The sequence below is a fragment of the Gorilla gorilla genome, chromosome 13 (genome assembly GCF_029281585.2).
Source record: "Gorilla gorilla gorilla isolate KB3781 chromosome 13, NHGRI_mGorGor1-v2.1_pri, whole genome shotgun sequence".
Classification (NCBI taxonomy): domain Eukaryota; kingdom Metazoa; phylum Chordata; class Mammalia; order Primates; family Hominidae; genus Gorilla; species Gorilla gorilla.
This window is the reverse complement of record NC_073237.2, coordinates 106,638,772-106,655,586: the sequence shown is the minus strand read 5'-3', so window position 1 is coordinate 106,655,586 and position 16,815 is coordinate 106,638,772. Positions and strand designations below refer to the sequence as shown.

General features: G+C 40.0%; 1 protein-coding gene across 1 annotated transcript in view; it reads left to right on the top strand.

Annotated features, from left to right (window-relative positions):
- Window positions 1-16,815, top strand: part of SVEP1 (sushi, von Willebrand factor type A, EGF and pentraxin domain containing 1) — a 209,799-nt gene that overhangs the window by 165,528 nt on the left and 27,456 nt on the right. Inside the window, exons 38-40 of the mRNA XM_004048429.5 lie at window positions 834-3,625; window positions 5,079-5,304; window positions 8,649-8,804. Of these exons, the coding sequence (XP_004048477.5) occupies window positions 834-3,625; window positions 5,079-5,304; window positions 8,649-8,804 (3,174 nt within the window). The remainder of the gene's footprint in view (window positions 1-833; window positions 3,626-5,078; window positions 5,305-8,648; window positions 8,805-16,815) is intronic.

Sequence of the window (16,815 nt, the reverse complement as noted above, 5' to 3'; positions counted from 1 at the left end):
GATATTGTTTATTTTCTATTGTTACAGCAGTAATTTTTAAGAAATATGTTAAGAATATAAACAAAATTTTGATAGTATTCTTAAGACATACCCATAAAAACATTTTATTTGACTATTTATGATCTAACAACATTAACAAATACATGTTAATTGTTTATGTGCTTCTTTACTAGCATTTCTTTGGGCAGAAAGTTTTTTTGAACTGAGTAATTTATCATTTTTAGTGTTGCCTCATCAGTTCACCAATCAATATATAGATTACTGATCTTTTACTTGTTATGGGCTCAAAACTGTAGTAAAGATTTCTGCAGTGGGGATTACTTAATTTGATTTTCTTTTTTTCTTTCTTTTCTTTCTTCCCTTTAGACAGAGTCTTGCTCTGTCTCCCAGGCTGGAGTGCAGTGGCACAATCTCAGCTCACTGCAACCTCTGCCTCCTGGGTTCAAGTGATTCTCCTGCCTCAGCTTCCCAAATGGCTGGGATTACAGGCACATACCACCATGCCTAGCTAATTTTTGTACAGGTTTCACCATGTTGGCCAGGCTGGTCTCGAACTCCTAACCTCAAGTGTTCCTCCTGCCTCGGCCTCCCAAAGTGCTGGGATTGTAGGCATGAATCGTCATGCCGAGCCTAAGTTGACTTTCTACTATCATTTTCACTTATCTAAAAAAATAGAATGGATCTATTGGAAAAACCATAAATCATTATTTGCTTACTTCCTAATTGATTCATTTTAACATAGACCTTTTAGTTTTTTTCACTATCCAAGGATTTAGTTAATGCCATCATCTGTTATACAAATCGCACTCACTTGCTTTCTTCCTGTTGCACAGCATACAACTGGCAGGATCTTTGAGAGTGAAGTGAGGTATCAGTGTAACCCGGGCTATAAGTCAGTCGGAAGTCCTGTATTTGTCTGCCAAGCCAATCGCCACTGGCACAGTGAATCCCCTCTGATGTGTGTTCCTCTCGACTGTGGAAAACCTCCCCCGATCCAGAATGGCTTCATGAAAGGAGAAAACTTTGAAGTAGGGTCCAAGGTTCAGTTTTTCTGTAATGAGGGTTATGAGCTTGTTGGTGACAGTTCTTGGACGTGTCAGAAATCTGGCAAATGGAATAAGAAGTCAAATCCAAAGTGCATGCCTGCCAAGTGCCCAGAGCCGCCCCTCTTAGAAAACCAGCTAGTATTAAAGGAGCTGACCACTGAGGTAGGAGTTGTGACATTTTCCTGTAAAGAAGGGCATGTCCTGCAAGGCCCCTCTGTCCTGAAATGCTTGCCATCCCAGCAATGGAATGACTCTTTCCCTGTTTGTAAGATTGTTCTTTGTACCCCACCTCCCCTAATTTCGTTTGGTGTCCCCGTTCCTTCTTCTGCTCTTCATTTTGGAAGTACTGTCAAGTATTCTTGTGTAGGTGGGTTTTTCCTAAGAGGAAATTCTACCACCGTCTGCCAACCTGATGGCACCTGGAGCTCTCCACTGCCAGAATGTGTTCCAGTAGAATGTCCCCAACCTGAGGAAATCCCCAATGGAATCATTGATGTGCAAGGCCTTGCCTATCTCAGCACAGCTCTCTATACCTGCAAGCCAGGCTTTGAATTGGTGGGAAATACTACCACCCTTTGTGGAGAAAATGGTCACTGGCTTGGAGGAAAACCAACATGTAAAGCCATTGAGTGCCTGAAACCCAAGGAGATTTTGAATGGCAAATTCTCTTACACGGACCTACACTATGGACAGACCGTTACCTACTCTTGCAACCGAGGCTTTCGGCTCGAAGGTCCCAGTGCCTTGACCTGTTTAGAGACAGGTGATTGGGATGTAGATGCCCCATCTTGCAATGCCATCCACTGTGATTCCCCACAACCCATTGAAAATGGTTTTGTAGAAGGTGCAGATTACAGCTATGGTGCCATAATCATCTACAGTTGCTTCCCTGGGTTTCAGGTGGCTGGTCATGCCATGCAGACCTGTGAAGAGTCAGGATGGTCAAGTTCCATCCCAACATGTATGCCAATAGACTGTGGCCTCCCGCCTCATATAGATTTTGGAGACTGTACTAAACTCAAAGATGACCAGGGATATTTTGAGCAAGACGACGACATGATGGAAGTTCCATACGTGACTCCTCACCCTCCTTATCATTTGGGAGCAGTGGCTAAAACCTGGGAAAATACAAAGGAGGCTCCTGCTACACATTCATCAAACTTTCTGTATGGTACCATGGTTTCATACACCTGTAATCCAGGATATGAACTTCTGGGGAACCCTGTGCTGATCTGCCAGGAAGATGGAACTTGGAATGGCAGTGCACCATCCTGCATTTCAATTGAATGTGACTTGCCTACTGCTCCTGAAAATGGCTTTTTGCGTTTTACAGAGACTAGCATGGGAAGTGCTGTGCAGTATAGCTGTAAACCTGGACACATTCTAGTGGGCTCTGACTTAAGGCTTTGTCTAGAGAATAGAAAGTGGAGTGGTGCTTCCCCACGCTGTGAAGCCATTTCATGCAAAAAGCCAAATCCAATCATGAATGGATCCATCAAAGGAAGCAACTACACATACCTGAGCACGTTGTACTATGAGTGTGACCCCGGATATGTGCTGAATGGCACTGAGAGGAGAACATGCCAGGATGACAAAAACTGGGATGAGGATGAGCCCATTTGCATTCCTGTGGACTGCGGTTCACCCCCAGTCTCAGCCAATGGCCAGGTGAGAGGAGACGAGTATACATTCCAAAAAGAGATTGAATACACTTGCAATGAAGGGTTCTTGCTTGAGGGAGCCAGGAGTCGGGTTTGTCTTGCCAATGGGAGTTGGAGTGGAGCCACTCCCGACTGTGTGCCTGTCAGGTGTGCCACCCCGCCACAACTGGCCAATGGGGTGATGGAAGGCCTGGACTATGGCTTCATGAAGGAAGTAACATTCCACTGTCACGAGGGCTACATCTTGCACGGTGCTCCAAAACTCACCTGTCAGTCAGATGGCAACTGGGATGCAGAGATTCCTCTCTGTAAACCAGTCAACTGTGGACCTCCTGAAGATCTTGCCCATGGTTTCCCTAATGGTTTTTCCTTTATTCATGGGGGCCATATACAGTATCAGTGCTTTCCTGGTTATAAGCTCCATGGAAATTTATCAAGAAGGTGCCTCTCCAATGGCTCCTGGAGTGGCAGCTCACCTTCCTGCCTGCCTTGCAGATGTTCCACACCAGTAATTGAATATGGAACTGTCAATGGGACAGATTTTGACTGTGGAAAGGCAGCCCGGATTCAGTGCTTCAAAGGCTTCAAGCTCCTAGGACTTTCTGAAATCACCTGTGAAGCCAATGGCCAGTGGAGCTCTGGGTTCCCCCACTGTGAACACACTTCTTGTGGTTCTCTTCCAATGATACCAAACGCGTTCATCAATGAGACCAGCTCTTGGAAGGAAAATGTGATAACTTACAGCTGCAGGTCTGGATATGTCATACAAGGCAGTTCAGATCTGATTTGTACAGAGAAAGGGGTATGGAGCCAGCCTTATCCAGTCTGTGAGCCCTTGTCCTGTGGGTCCCCACCATCTGTCGCCAATGCAGTGGCAACTGGAGAGGCACACACCTATGAAAGTGAAGTGAAACTCAGGTAAGATCATGGCTCTAGGGTCTCCAAGGGGTGCGGGCAGGAGGATTATAAAATGAAACGTGATTGATCAAAAATGTTGCTGATTGGGAAGAAAACATCATCTCTGAACTGCTCTCCAAACACTGGTGCTTTTAACACTTGGCTTTATTCTACCTACAATTATGTAGAAATCCACTGAGTATAAAAATAAATCGATACTTTTTTCAGACATGTTTCTAATGTAATTATCACGACTGTCATATTCTGTTGAGCTTCATGAAACAAACAGCAAGATCCTCTAGCTAGCTTGAAAAGCTCTGGAATCGTGAAGCTGTTTTTTAAACATCGTGATAGTAAATTTCTTTATGATTATAACTTTGTGATTATATTTACACATGCAAATATTGGGGACATAAGGCAAAAAGCTGAAGAATTCAGGCCATAATCATGCCAAATAATCAGGATTAAAAGAAATATCTTATGTAAAGGACCTACAACAGCACTTGGCACAAAGTAGGTATTCATAATACATATGAATTATGCTGTATTCCTACTAGTATCTGAGTCCATGTAGGTATTCATAATACATATGAATTATGCTGTATTCCTACTAGTATCTGAGTCCATGTAGGTATTCATAATACATATTAATTACGCTGTATTCCTACTAGTATCTGAGTCCATGTAGGTATTCATAATACATATGAATTATGCTGTATTCCTACTAGTATCTAAGTCCATGTAGGTATTCATAATACATATTAAGTAGGTATTCATAATACATATTAATTACGCTGTATTCCTACTAGTATCTGAGTCCATTTTGGACTGTCTAGAATTTCCTGAACTGTTAGCTGTTTATAGAATAAAAATGAATTCAATAATAATAATATCCACAATAAGGTAAATAACATCAAAAACACTTAAAGTAATTTTAGTCTTGACTAACTTTTCATGTGGATAACTGAGAACTGATCTGGTTATTACCGGTTTTTTGTTTTTTGGTTTTTTGAGACAACATCTTGCTCTGTCACCCAGGCTGGAGTGCAGTGGCATGTTCTTGGCTCACTGCAGCCTCAACCTCCTTAGTTCAAGCAATCCTCCCACCTCTGCCTCCCAAGTAGCTGAGACTACAGGCATGTGCCACCACGCCCAGCTAATTTTGTTTATTTTTTTATAGAGATGAACTCTCACTATGTTGCCCAGCCTAGTCTCAAGCTCCTGGACTCAAGTGGTCCTCCTGCCTCAGCCTTCCAAAGTGCAGGGATTACAGGCATGAGCCACCGCACCCAGCTCAACCGGTTGTTATTGTTATGTTGGTGTTTTTGCATGGCAATGCCATCCGCCTGACAGTAGAATCAATATGTTGCACAAAATATCTACTGAGCCTTGTAACAGCTTCCTAAATCCAAGGATAGATCAGAAACTATATTGTACTTCCTTTAAGGCATTCATTTTTGCATTTCCATTGCAGATGTCTGGAAGGTTATACGATGGATACAGCTACAGATACATTCACCTGTCAGAAAGATGGTCGCTGGTTCCCTGAGAGAATCTCCTGCAGTCCTAAAAAATGTCCTCTCCCGGAAAACATAACACATATACTTGTTCATGGGGACGATTTCAGTGTGAATAGGCAAGTTTCTGTGTCATGTGCAGAAGGGTATACCTTTGAGGGAGTTAACATATCAGTATGTCAGGTAAGATTCTGTCTTAATTAGAATGTGTAACGCCTACATATACATATATTGCCAAGCAAGCAGTATCTATAATAGTAATCCCAAAAAGAAAAAAAAAAGTCTGAAGTTTTCACTCATTTCAAAGGATTTGAGAAGTTTCTTGGTAGAAAATATAGTAAAATGTATCTTTTTTCTGCAGTATTCCCACTTTAAACTAAAATAGTGCCAGGGTTAGGTAAAATATTAAGATTTCTATAACAATGTATTTATAACAAATTAACCGTAAATCTTATTAAAAGAGGGTCCTTGTGTAGAAATCAGCCATGGGCTATGCCCAATATGTTTCCAGTTTTAGTGGAAAGACAAAAGTTTGCAGAAGCAGACAGATAAGTGGTGTCAAATCCTCTTCTCTGCTATTTGCTGCTTGTAAGCAGTAGAGAAAGTTGCTTAAAATTTCTGAACTTTGGTTTCCTTATTTGTATAAAAAAAAGTGTATTATTACACGTATCTTGTATTGTTGGTGAGAAATGAGATAAATAATGGAGGAAAGTGCCTGCTTCTACAACCTTGGTCTTTCCACTAAATCTACAAACATATTGGGCATAACCCATGGCTGATTTCTATGCATAGACATTCTTTTGCACATAAGATTTATAATTAATTTGTCATGAAATCTTATTATAGATATTTTCACATTTTTTTACCTAATTTTGGCACTTTTAGTTTGAAAATGGGAATCGGGCCGGGCACGGTGGCTCACGCCTGTAATCCCAGCACTTTGGGAGGCCGAGGTGGGTGGATCACAGGTCAAGAGATTGAGACCATCCTGGCCAACACAGTGAAACCCCGTCTCTACTAAAAATACAAAAATTAGCCGGGCATAGTGGCGCATGCCTATAGTCCCAGCTACTCGGGAGGCTGAGACAGGAGAATTGCTTGAACCCAGGATGCGGAGGTTGCAGTGAACCAAGATTGCACCACTGCACTCCAGCCTGGCAACAGAGCAATACTCCGTGTCAAAAAAAAAAAAAAAAAAAAAAAAAAAGGCGGTGGCGGGGAAGGAATCAGCACCGTAGATAGCGGACTTTCCTAGCCCATCCCCTTCTCCTAACTTCCATAAGATATACCAGGAGAAGAAAAAATGTGTCACTGATACACTCTTGCTGGAGTTGGGGTTGGTGTCAGGGGATTAAAAGCAGAGGAATGTGGCATAGTATAGCAGACTTTCACTTCAAGCATACTTTTTTGTTTAAATTCCATCTCAAATATTTATAGGTTCTATGACCTTATATTCCTTCGGCTTATTTTTTATTTGTAAATCTGTGATAATTGAAAGGATTAAATTACCTAATGTAATATAAAATTGCTAGTACTTGCCTGACATATAGTAGGGATTCAAGAACCATTCCCTTCTCCCAGTTTTCCATTTATAAATCATGCATACTCAATGATTGGTCAATGTCAAACCTAAAAGCAGAAACATTAGGGGGAACAAGTTAAATAATTGCCAAATTATTAACTTGCCTTCAAATTTCGTGTGGTTTGTTAACATGCCTTCAAATTTTGTATGGTTCCAGATGGTCCCTTTTAGATATAGAGCTGAAGAAATTTTAGAGGAAACTTTGTCTAAGACTCTGAGCTGTCTGACACAGAGTTCTGCCTTAATTAAGGGAATCAAATTATTGTTCTCCAGGTTGGGTATGTAGACAACTGGGTCCCCTTGTAAGCCCTGGAGAACTCTGTGATACTGGCTAAAAAAGATAGTAAGCTCTTTTTTTTTTAAGTCAATAATTTATTTTTCACAACCTTCATTAGTTTCTTCACACATAGTATGACCCCCTCTTTTGCTCAACTGGGTTTTGGTTTAAATTTTTGGTCTGAAAAGTAGAATAGACCCTTTTAAAGGCGTAAACTGTGTAAAACTATGTTCAGCACCTAGGAGTATTTTGTAATGTGACAAAATGATTCTGTAGTTCATAAAATAAATACATGGATAAGGAGATCAATACAAATTTTGAAAAATGAATACTGAAAGAGGACCAGTCTCTCCAGAAACTAAAACATATCACAGAGTTACAAAACTGTTAGTGTAGTATTCATGTAAAATTACATAGCAGTAAAAATAAATGGAACAGAAGTAATGAGTCAGAAGCTGATTCTGATAAAGGAGTCATCACAAGTCTCTGGAGAAAAAGAAATCATTAGTAAATGATTAAAATAAAAATAACCAAAATAAATTTCACATATAGCAAAAGAAAACAATAATATGTAGCTTTTAACAGTTACTGGTGTTATAATACCCAGAAAGATTTCTGCAAAATAAAAAATTATTAAGGCATTACTTACAATATTGAAAAATTAAATGCAATGTATATACTAGGAAAATGGTTAATCATGATGCAGGCATATATACAAAATTACTTTTGGTTCATATGTAGAATGAGGGTTTAGCCTCAAATCCTGTTTAAGACTGTTATCCAATTCATATATATTTCCACAAAGAAAACAGAAAAATATTAGCAATAGAATAACAATCTTCAAGAGATATATCTGTGTGTGCCTCACCTTACCCAACAGATTAACCATTTTCCTAGTATATTTGTTGCATTTAATTTTTCAATAGTGTCGGTAGTGCCTTAATAATTTTTTTTTGCAGAAACCTTTCTGGGTAATTATAACACTAATAACTGTTAAAAGCTACATATTACTGTTTTCTTTTGCTGTATCTGGAATTTATTTTGGTTATTTTTATTTTAATCATTTATTGAGGATTTCTTTATAAAATTTATTTTAATCATTATTGATTTCTTTATAGACACAAAATTTTATATATATATATATTTTTTTCTACATGACCCCTTCAAAAATATGTGATAAAATGTTTTCAGGTATTCTTGTTGGAATGGAGAAAAGGAAGCTGATTTTCTTAAACTTTGAGTAGTAGGCCTAAAATTTGCTGTTTCTCATAAACTTTATTATAAAATATAGAATCTTGAAATTTAAGAGTGCATTAGTGTAAGTTATAGAATATTTGTATTAACCTCCAGTTCTCGTGCATTATAATGAAAATATATTTCTTGTTGCCCGTGATTTTTGAATAGATTCTATTAGGAAGAAAATGCCTGTTTTATGGGCTTAAGAAATGTCTAAAATTGTCTATGGGTGACTATTAAGACCATCTAATAATGTTTTTTAAGTATGTTTTTTAAGCCCACATATAATAAGTAGCAAAAGTAGGACCAAACTCTAGGTGCTTTTGACTATCATTTTGGAGATTATTCTGCAAATAACCAATATTTGCAAATTTCTTCATTCATATGTATTAACTTCTAAACATAACTTACATTTTGTTATTTGTCACTTAGCTTGATGGAACCTGGGAGCCACCATTCTCCGATGAATCTTGCAGTCCAGTTTCTTGTGGGAAACCTGAAAGTCCAGAACATGGATTTGTGGTTGGCAGTGAATACACCTTTGAAAGCACAATTATTTATCAGTGTGAGCCTGGCTATGAACTAGAGGTAAGCGAACAAATTGTTTAACTAGAAATAATTTGTTTTTCCAATATACTTGGGGATATTTTCAGTATTAGCACAAATTTGTTTTACTGACTTTGGTCTCAAAAGATTCTATTATACTTTGTTCCCTTATACTCTTAACATTTTCCAAGAAATATTTAAGGCAACTTAGAGTTTTAAAAAGTAAAATAAACTGGGTGCGGTGGCTCATGCCTGTAATCCGAGCACTTTGGGAGGCCGAGGTGGGCAGATCACTTGAGGTCAGAAGTTCAAGACCAGCCTGGCCAACATGGTGAAACCCCGTCTCTACTAAAAATACAAAAATTAGCTGTTCATGGTGGCAGGCACCTGTAATTGCAGCTACTTGGGAGACTGAGGCAGGAGAATCGCTTGAACCCGTGAGGCATAGGTTGCAGTGAGCTGAGATCATGCCACTGCACTCCAGCCTGGGAGGCAAGAGTGAGACCATCTCAAAGAAAAAAAAAAGCAAAATAAGTCTCAAATAAAAAACATGAAAGCCATGATAAGGAAGGAAAAAAGTAAGTTCGCAAACGACAAGACAGATGCTGTGACTTCAACTGACCATTTAAACTGTGTTTCGGCTTGCTGGTAATCATATTCTGCAACAGGGAAGTCCACCGGTCATCATGGAGAGGTAACCACAAGGATTTAGGTATGCAAAGCCAGGATTTCCTCAAACAATGGGCTCATATACCTTGGCACTGAGATGCCAAGTTCCCATAAGCAAATCTGGCTTGAAAAAACCACAGAACGGTTTTAACTAATACCAACTTCATTCCTGAGACAGCTGTTGCTTTGTAATATTAAAATCCCTTCTGCAGCACCTAGGTCTCTGTTTACTTTAGTGGGAGAGCTAGATCATCATATCACTAAATTTGAAATTTAAGAGGCCTATTTTACATTACACCATGTTGTCATTTAGTTATTCAGGAAACTCTTTTTTATTTTTATTGTTATAATGGTATTTAAAGGTAGGTTTTGGCTGGGTGTCGTGACTCACACCTGTAATCCCAGCACTTTGGAAAGCCAAGGAGGGTGGATCACTTGAGCTCAGGAGTTCAAGACCAGGCTGGGCAACATAGTAAGACCCAGTCTCCACAAAAAATACAGAAAATGGCCAGGCGTGATGGAATGTGCCTGTAGTCCCAGCGACTCAGGAGGCTGAGGGAGGAGGATCGCTTAAGCCCAGGAGGCAGAGGTTGCAGTGAGCCAAGATCGCACCATTGCACTCCAGCCTGGGTGACAGGAGTGAAACCCTGTCTCAAAAACAAAAACAAAAAAAGTATTCATTACCAGTTTTCTTTTTTTTTTTAATTTTATTATTGTTATACTTTTAGGGTACATGTGCACAACGTGCAGGTTTGTTACATATGTATACATGTGCCATGTTGGTGTGCTGCACCCATTAATTCGTCATTTAGCATTAGGTATATCTCCTAATGCTATCCCTCCCCCCTCCCCCCACCCCACAACAGGTCCCAGTGTGTGATGTTCCCCTTCCTGTGTCCATGTGTTCTCATTGTTCAATTCTCACCTATGAGTGAGAACATGCAGTGTTTGGTTTTTTGTCCTTGCGATAGTTTGCTGAGAATAATGGTTTCTAGTTTCATCCATGTCCCTACAAAGGACATGAACTCATCATTTTTCATGGCTGCATAGTATTCCATGGTGTATATATGCCACATTTTCTTAATCCAGTCTATCATTTTTGGACATCTGGGTTGGTTCCAAGTTTTTGCTATTGTGAATAGTGCCGCAATAAACATACGTGTGCGTGTGTCTTTATAACAGCATGATTTATAATCCTTTGGGTATATACCCAGTAATGGGATGGCTGGGTCAAGTGGTATTTCCAGTTCTAGATCCCTGAGGAATTGCCACACTGACTTCCACAGTGGTTGAACTAGTTTACAGTCTCACCAACAGTGTAAAAGTGTTCCTATTTCTCCACATCCTCTCTAGCACCTGTTGTTTCCTGACTTTTTCATGATTGCCATTCTAACTGGTGTGAGATGGTATCTCATTGTGGTTTTGATTTGCATTTCTCTGATGGCCAGTGATGATGAGCATTTTTTCATGTGTTTTTTTAGCTGCATAAATGTCTTCTTTTGAGAATGGTCTGTTCATATCCTTCTCCCACTTTTTGATGGGGTTGTTTGTTTTTTTCTTGTAAATTTGTTTGAGTTCATTGTAGATTCTGGGTATTAGCCCTTTGTCAGATGAGTAGGCTGCAAAAATTTTCTCCCATTCTGTACGTTGCTTGTTCACTCTAATGATAGTTTCTTTTGCTGTGCAGAAGCTCTTTAGTTTAATTAGATCCCATTTGTTAATTTTGGCTTTTGTTGCCATTGCTTTTGGTGTTTTAGATATGAAGTCCTTGCCCATGCCTATGTCCTGAATGGTATTGCCTAAGTTTTGTTCTAGGGATTTTATGGTTTTAGGTCTAACATTTAAGTCTTTAATCCATCTTGAATTAATTTTTGTGTAAGGTGTAAGGAAGGGATCCAGTTTCAGCTTTCTACATATGGCTAGCCAGTTTTCCCAACACCATTTATTAAATAGGGAATCCTTTCCCCATTTCTTGTTTTTGTCAGGTTTGTCAAAGATCAGATAGTTGTAGATATGCAGCATAATTTCTGAGGGCTCTGTTCTGTTCCATTGGTCTATATCTCTGTTTTGGTACCAGTACCATGCTGTTTTGGTTACTGTAGCCTTGTAGTATAGTTTGAAGTCAGGTAGCATGATGCCTCCAGCTTTGTTCTTTTGGCTTAGGATTGACTTGGTGACGCAGCTCTTTTTTGGTTCCATATGAACTTTAAAGTAGTCTTTTCCAATTCTGTGAAGAAAGTCATTGGTTGCTCGATGGGGATGGCATTGAATCTATAAATTACCTTGGCCAGTATGGCCATTTTCACGATATTGATTCTTCCTACCCATGAGCATGGAATCTTCTTCCATTTGTTTGTATCCTCTTTTATTTCATTGAGCAGTGGTTTGTAGTTCTCCTTGAAGAGGTCCTTCACATCCCTTGTAAGTTGGATTCCTAGGTATTTTATTCTCTTGAAGCAATTGTGAATGGGAGTTCACTCATGATTTGGCTGTCTTATTGGTGTATAAGAATGCTTGTGATTTTTGCACATTGATTTTGTATCCTGAGACTTTGCTGAAGTTGCTTATCCACTTAAGGAGATTTTGGGCTGAGACAGTGGGGTTTCCTAGATATACAATCATGTCATCTGCAAACAGGGACAATTTGACTTCCTCTTTTCCTAATTGAATACCTTTTATTTCCTTCTCCTGCCTGATTGCCCTGGCCAGAACTTCCAACACTATGTTGAATAGGAGTGGTGAGAGAGGGCATCCCTGTCTTGTGCCAGTTTTCAAGGGGAATGCTTCCAGTTTTTGCCCATTCAGTATGATATTGGCTGTGGGTTTGTCATAGATAGCTCTTATTATTTTGAGATACGTCCCATCAATACCTAATTTATTGAGAGTTTTTAGCATGAAGTGTTGTTGAATATTGTCAAAGGCTTTTTCTGCATCTATTGAGATAATCATGTGGTTTTTGTCTTTGGTTCTGTTTATATGCTGGATTACATTTATTGATTTGTGTATGTTGAACCAGCCTTGCATCCGAGGGATGAAGCCCACTTGATCATGGTGGATAAGCTTTTTGATGTGCTGCTGGATTTGGTTTGCCAGTATTTTATTGAGGATTTTTGCATCAATGTTCATCAAGGATATTGGTCTAAAATTCTCTTTTTTGGTTGTGTCTCTGCCAGGCTTTGGTATCAGGATGATGCTGGCCTCATAAAATGAGTTAGGGAGGATTCCCTCTTTTTCTGTTGATTGGAATAGTTTCAGAAGGAATGGTACCAGCTCCTCCTTGTACCTCTGGTAGAATTTGGCTGTGAATCCATCTGGTCCTGGACTTTTCTTGGTTGGTAAGCTATTAATTATTGCCACAATTTCAGAGCCTGTTATTGGTCTATTCAGAGATTCAACTTCTTCCTGGTTTAGTCTTGGGAGGGTGTATGTGTCGAGGAATTTATCCATTTCTTCTAGATTTTCTAGTTTATTTGTGTAGAGGTGTTTATAGTATTCTCTGATGGTAGTTTGTATTTCTGTGGGATCGGTGGTGATATCCCCTTTATCATTTTTTATTGCATCTATTTGATTCTTCTCTCTTTTCTTCTTTATTAGTCTTGCTAGCGGTCTATCAATTTTGTTGATCTTTTCAAAAAACCAGCTACTGGATTCATTAATTTTTTGAAGAGTTTTTTGTGTCTCTGTTTCCTTCAGTTCTGCTCTGATCTTAGTTATTTCTTGCCTTCTGCTAGCTTTTGAATGTGTTTGCTCTTGCTTCTCTAGTTCTTTTAGTTGTGATGTTAGGGTGTCAATTTTAGATCTTTCCTGCTTTCTCTTGTGGGCATTTAGTGCTATAAATTTCCCTCTACACACTGCTTTGAATGTGTCCCAGAGATTCTGGTATGTTGTGTCTTTGTTCTCATTGGTTTCAAAGAACATCTTTATTTCTGCCTTCATTTTGTTATGTACCCAGTAGTCATTCAGGAGCAGGTTGTTCAGTTTCCATGTAGTTGAGTGGTTTTGAGTGAGTTTCTTAATCCTGAGTTCTAGTTTGATTGCACTGTGGTCTGAGAGACAGTTTGTTATAATTTCTGTTCTTTTACATTTGCTGAGGAGTGCTTTACTTCCAACCATGTGGTCAGTTTTGGAATAGGTGTGGTGTGGTGCTGAAAAGAATGTATATTCTGTTGATTTGGGGTGGAGAGTTCTGTAGATGTCTATTAGGTCTGCTTGGTGCAGAGCTGAGTTCAATTGGATATCCTTGTTAACTTTCTGTCTCGTTGATCTGTCTAATGTTGACAGTGGGGTGTTAAAGTCTCCCATTATTATTGTGTGGGAGTCTAAGTCTCTTTGTAGGTCACTAAGGACTTGCTTCATGAATCTGGGTGCTCCTGTATTGGGTCCATATATATTTAGGATAGTTAGCCGTTCTTGTTGAATTGATCCCTTTATCATTATGTAATGGCCTTGTCTCTTTTGATCTTTGTTGGTTTAAAGTCCATTTTATCAGAGACTAGGATTGCAACCCCTGCCTTTGTTTTCCATTTGCTTGGTAGATCTTCCTCCATCCCTTTATTTTGAGCCTATGTGTGTCTCTGCACGTGAGATGGGTTTCCTGAATACAGCACACTGATGGGTCTTGACTCTGTATCCAATTTGCCAGTCTGTGTCTTTTAATTGGAGCATTTAGCCCATTTACATTTAAGGTTAATATTGTTATGTGTGAATTTGATCCTGTCATTATGATGTCAGCTGTCTATTTTGCTCGTTAGTTGATGCAGTTTCTTCCTAGTCTTGATGGTCTTTACATTTTGGCATGATTTTGCAGCGGCTGGTACCAGTTGTTCTTTTCCATGTTTAGTGCCTCCTTCAGGAGCTCTTTTAGGGCAGGCCTGGTGGTGACAAAATCTCCCAGCATTTGCTTGTCTATAAAGGATTTTATTTCTCCTTCACTTATGAAGCTTGGTTTGGCTGGATATGAAATTCTGGGTTGAAAATTCTTTTCTTTAAGAATGTTGAATATTGGCCCCCACTCTCTTCTGGCTTGTAGAGTTTCTGCTGAGAGATCAGCTGTTAGTCTGCTGGGCTTCCCTTTGTGGGTAAGCTGACCTTTCTCTCTGGCTGCTCTTAACAGTTTTTCCTTCATTTCAACTTTGGTGAATCTGACAATTATGTGTCTTGGAGTTGCTCTTCTCGAGGAGTATCTTTGTGGTGGTCTCTGTATTTCTTGAATCTGAACGTTGGCCTGCCTTGCTAGATTGGGGAAGTTCTCCTGGATAATATCCTGCAGAGTATTTTCCAACTTGGTTCCATTCTCTGCATCACTTTCAGGTACACCAATCAGATGTAGATTTGGTCTTTTCACATAGTCCCATATTTCTGGGAGGCTTTGTTCGTTTCTTTTTATTCTTTTTTCTCTAAACTTCTCTTCTTGCTTCATTTCATTCATTTGATCTTCCGTCACTGACACCCTTTCTTCCAGTTGATCACATCGGCTACTGAGGCTTCTGCATTGGTCACATAGTTCTCAAGCCTTGGTTTTCAGCTCCATCAGGTCCTTTAAGGACTTCTCTGCATTGGTTATTCTAGTTATCCATTCGTCTAATTTTTTTTCAAAGTTGTTAACTTCTTTGCCATTGGTTCGAACTTCCTCCTGTAGCTGAGAGTAGTTTGATCGTCTGAAGCCTTCTTCTCTCAACTCGTCAAAGTCATTCTCCATCCAGCTTTGTTCCGTTGCTGGTGAGGAGCTGCGTTCCTTTGGAGGAGGAGAGGTGCTCTGATTTTTAGAGTTTCCAGTTCTTCTGCTCTGTTTTTTCCCCATCTTTGTGGTTTTATCTACCTTTGGTCTTTGATGATGGTGACGTACAGATGGGTTTTTGGTGTGGATGTCCTTTCTGTTTGTTAGTTTTCCTTCTAACAGACAGGACCCTCAGCTGCAGGTTGGAGTTGGCTAGAGGTCCAATCCAGACCCTGTTTGCCTGGGTATCAGCAGCAGTGGCTGCAGAACAGCGGATATTGGTGAACCGCAAATGCTGCTGCCTGATTGTTCCTCTGGAAGTTTTGTCTCAGAGGAGTACCCGGCCATGTGAGGTGTCAGTCCGCCCTTACTGGGGGGTGCCTCCCAGTTAGGCTACTCGGGGGTCAGGGACCCACTTGAGGAGGCAGTCTGCCTGTTCTCAGATCTCAAGCTGTGTGCTGGGAGAACATTATTCTCTTCAAAGCTGTCAGACAGGGACATTTAAGTCTGCAGAGGTTACTGCTGTCTTTTTGTTTGTCTGTGCCCTGCCCCCAGAGGTGGAGCCTACAGAGGCAGGCAGGCCTCCTTGAGCTGTGGTGGGCTCCACCCAGTTCAAGCTTCCTGGCTGCTTTGTTTACCTAATCAAGTCTCAGCAATGGTGGGCACCCCTCCCCCAGCCTCGCTGCTGCCTTGCAGTTTGATGTCAGACTGCTGTTCTAGCAATGAGCGAGACTCTGTGGGCATAGGACCCTCTGAGCCAGGTGCGGGATATAATCTCCTGGTTTGCTGTTTTTTAAGCCTGTTGGAAAAACGCAGTATTAGGGTGGGAGTGACCCGATTTTCCAGGTGCCATCTGTCACCCCTTTCTTTGACTAGGAAAGGGAATTCCCTGACCCCTTGCGCTTCCCGGGTGAGGTGATGCCTCACCCTGCTTCAGCTTGCGCACGGTGCACTGCACCCACTGTCTGGCACTCCCCAGCGAGATAAACCCGGTACCTCAGTTGGAAATGCAGAAATCACCCGTCTTCTGCGTCGCTCATGCTGGGAGCTATAGACTGGAGCTGTTCCTATTTGGTCATCTCATTGCCAGTTTTCTGTTAAATGTTTTGCATGTCTCATTATTTTCTGACCATGCAGTACAAGAATTATCATAAGATAGGTATATGCAGTCTGGGACCAGGCTTATATGTATCTTCTTTCCTCAAAAGATGATAATGTAATGGTGATTACATTCGGAGTGTTTTCCTGTTTTTGAAACCTCATTCTTCATGCAAGAATATTAATCTTGCAATTTATTAAGAAGAAAAGTAATATAAAATTATGAACAAATGTAGATATAAAATTATGAACAAATGTAGAGCAAACTGTCATTAAATTTGAAGCAGATAATTTAAAAATTTGTGGAAATATATGTTAACTGAAAAATTGAGAAAGGTGCAATAGTGATTGCTCTCACTCCAAGCTATTATACATGTTAGAATCACTTGAGAAAGTTTTTAAAATATTGATGTTCAGTTACTTGGAGAAATTACCAATTGCAGGTCTCAGGCAAGAAATGTAAAATATTACCTGGAAACTTGTCACACGAAATAGCAGGGAACCTAACAAAGACTACACGTCGAAAGTATTCAGAAGCCACTGGACAAGGCTCCCACAGGTCAAGATGAG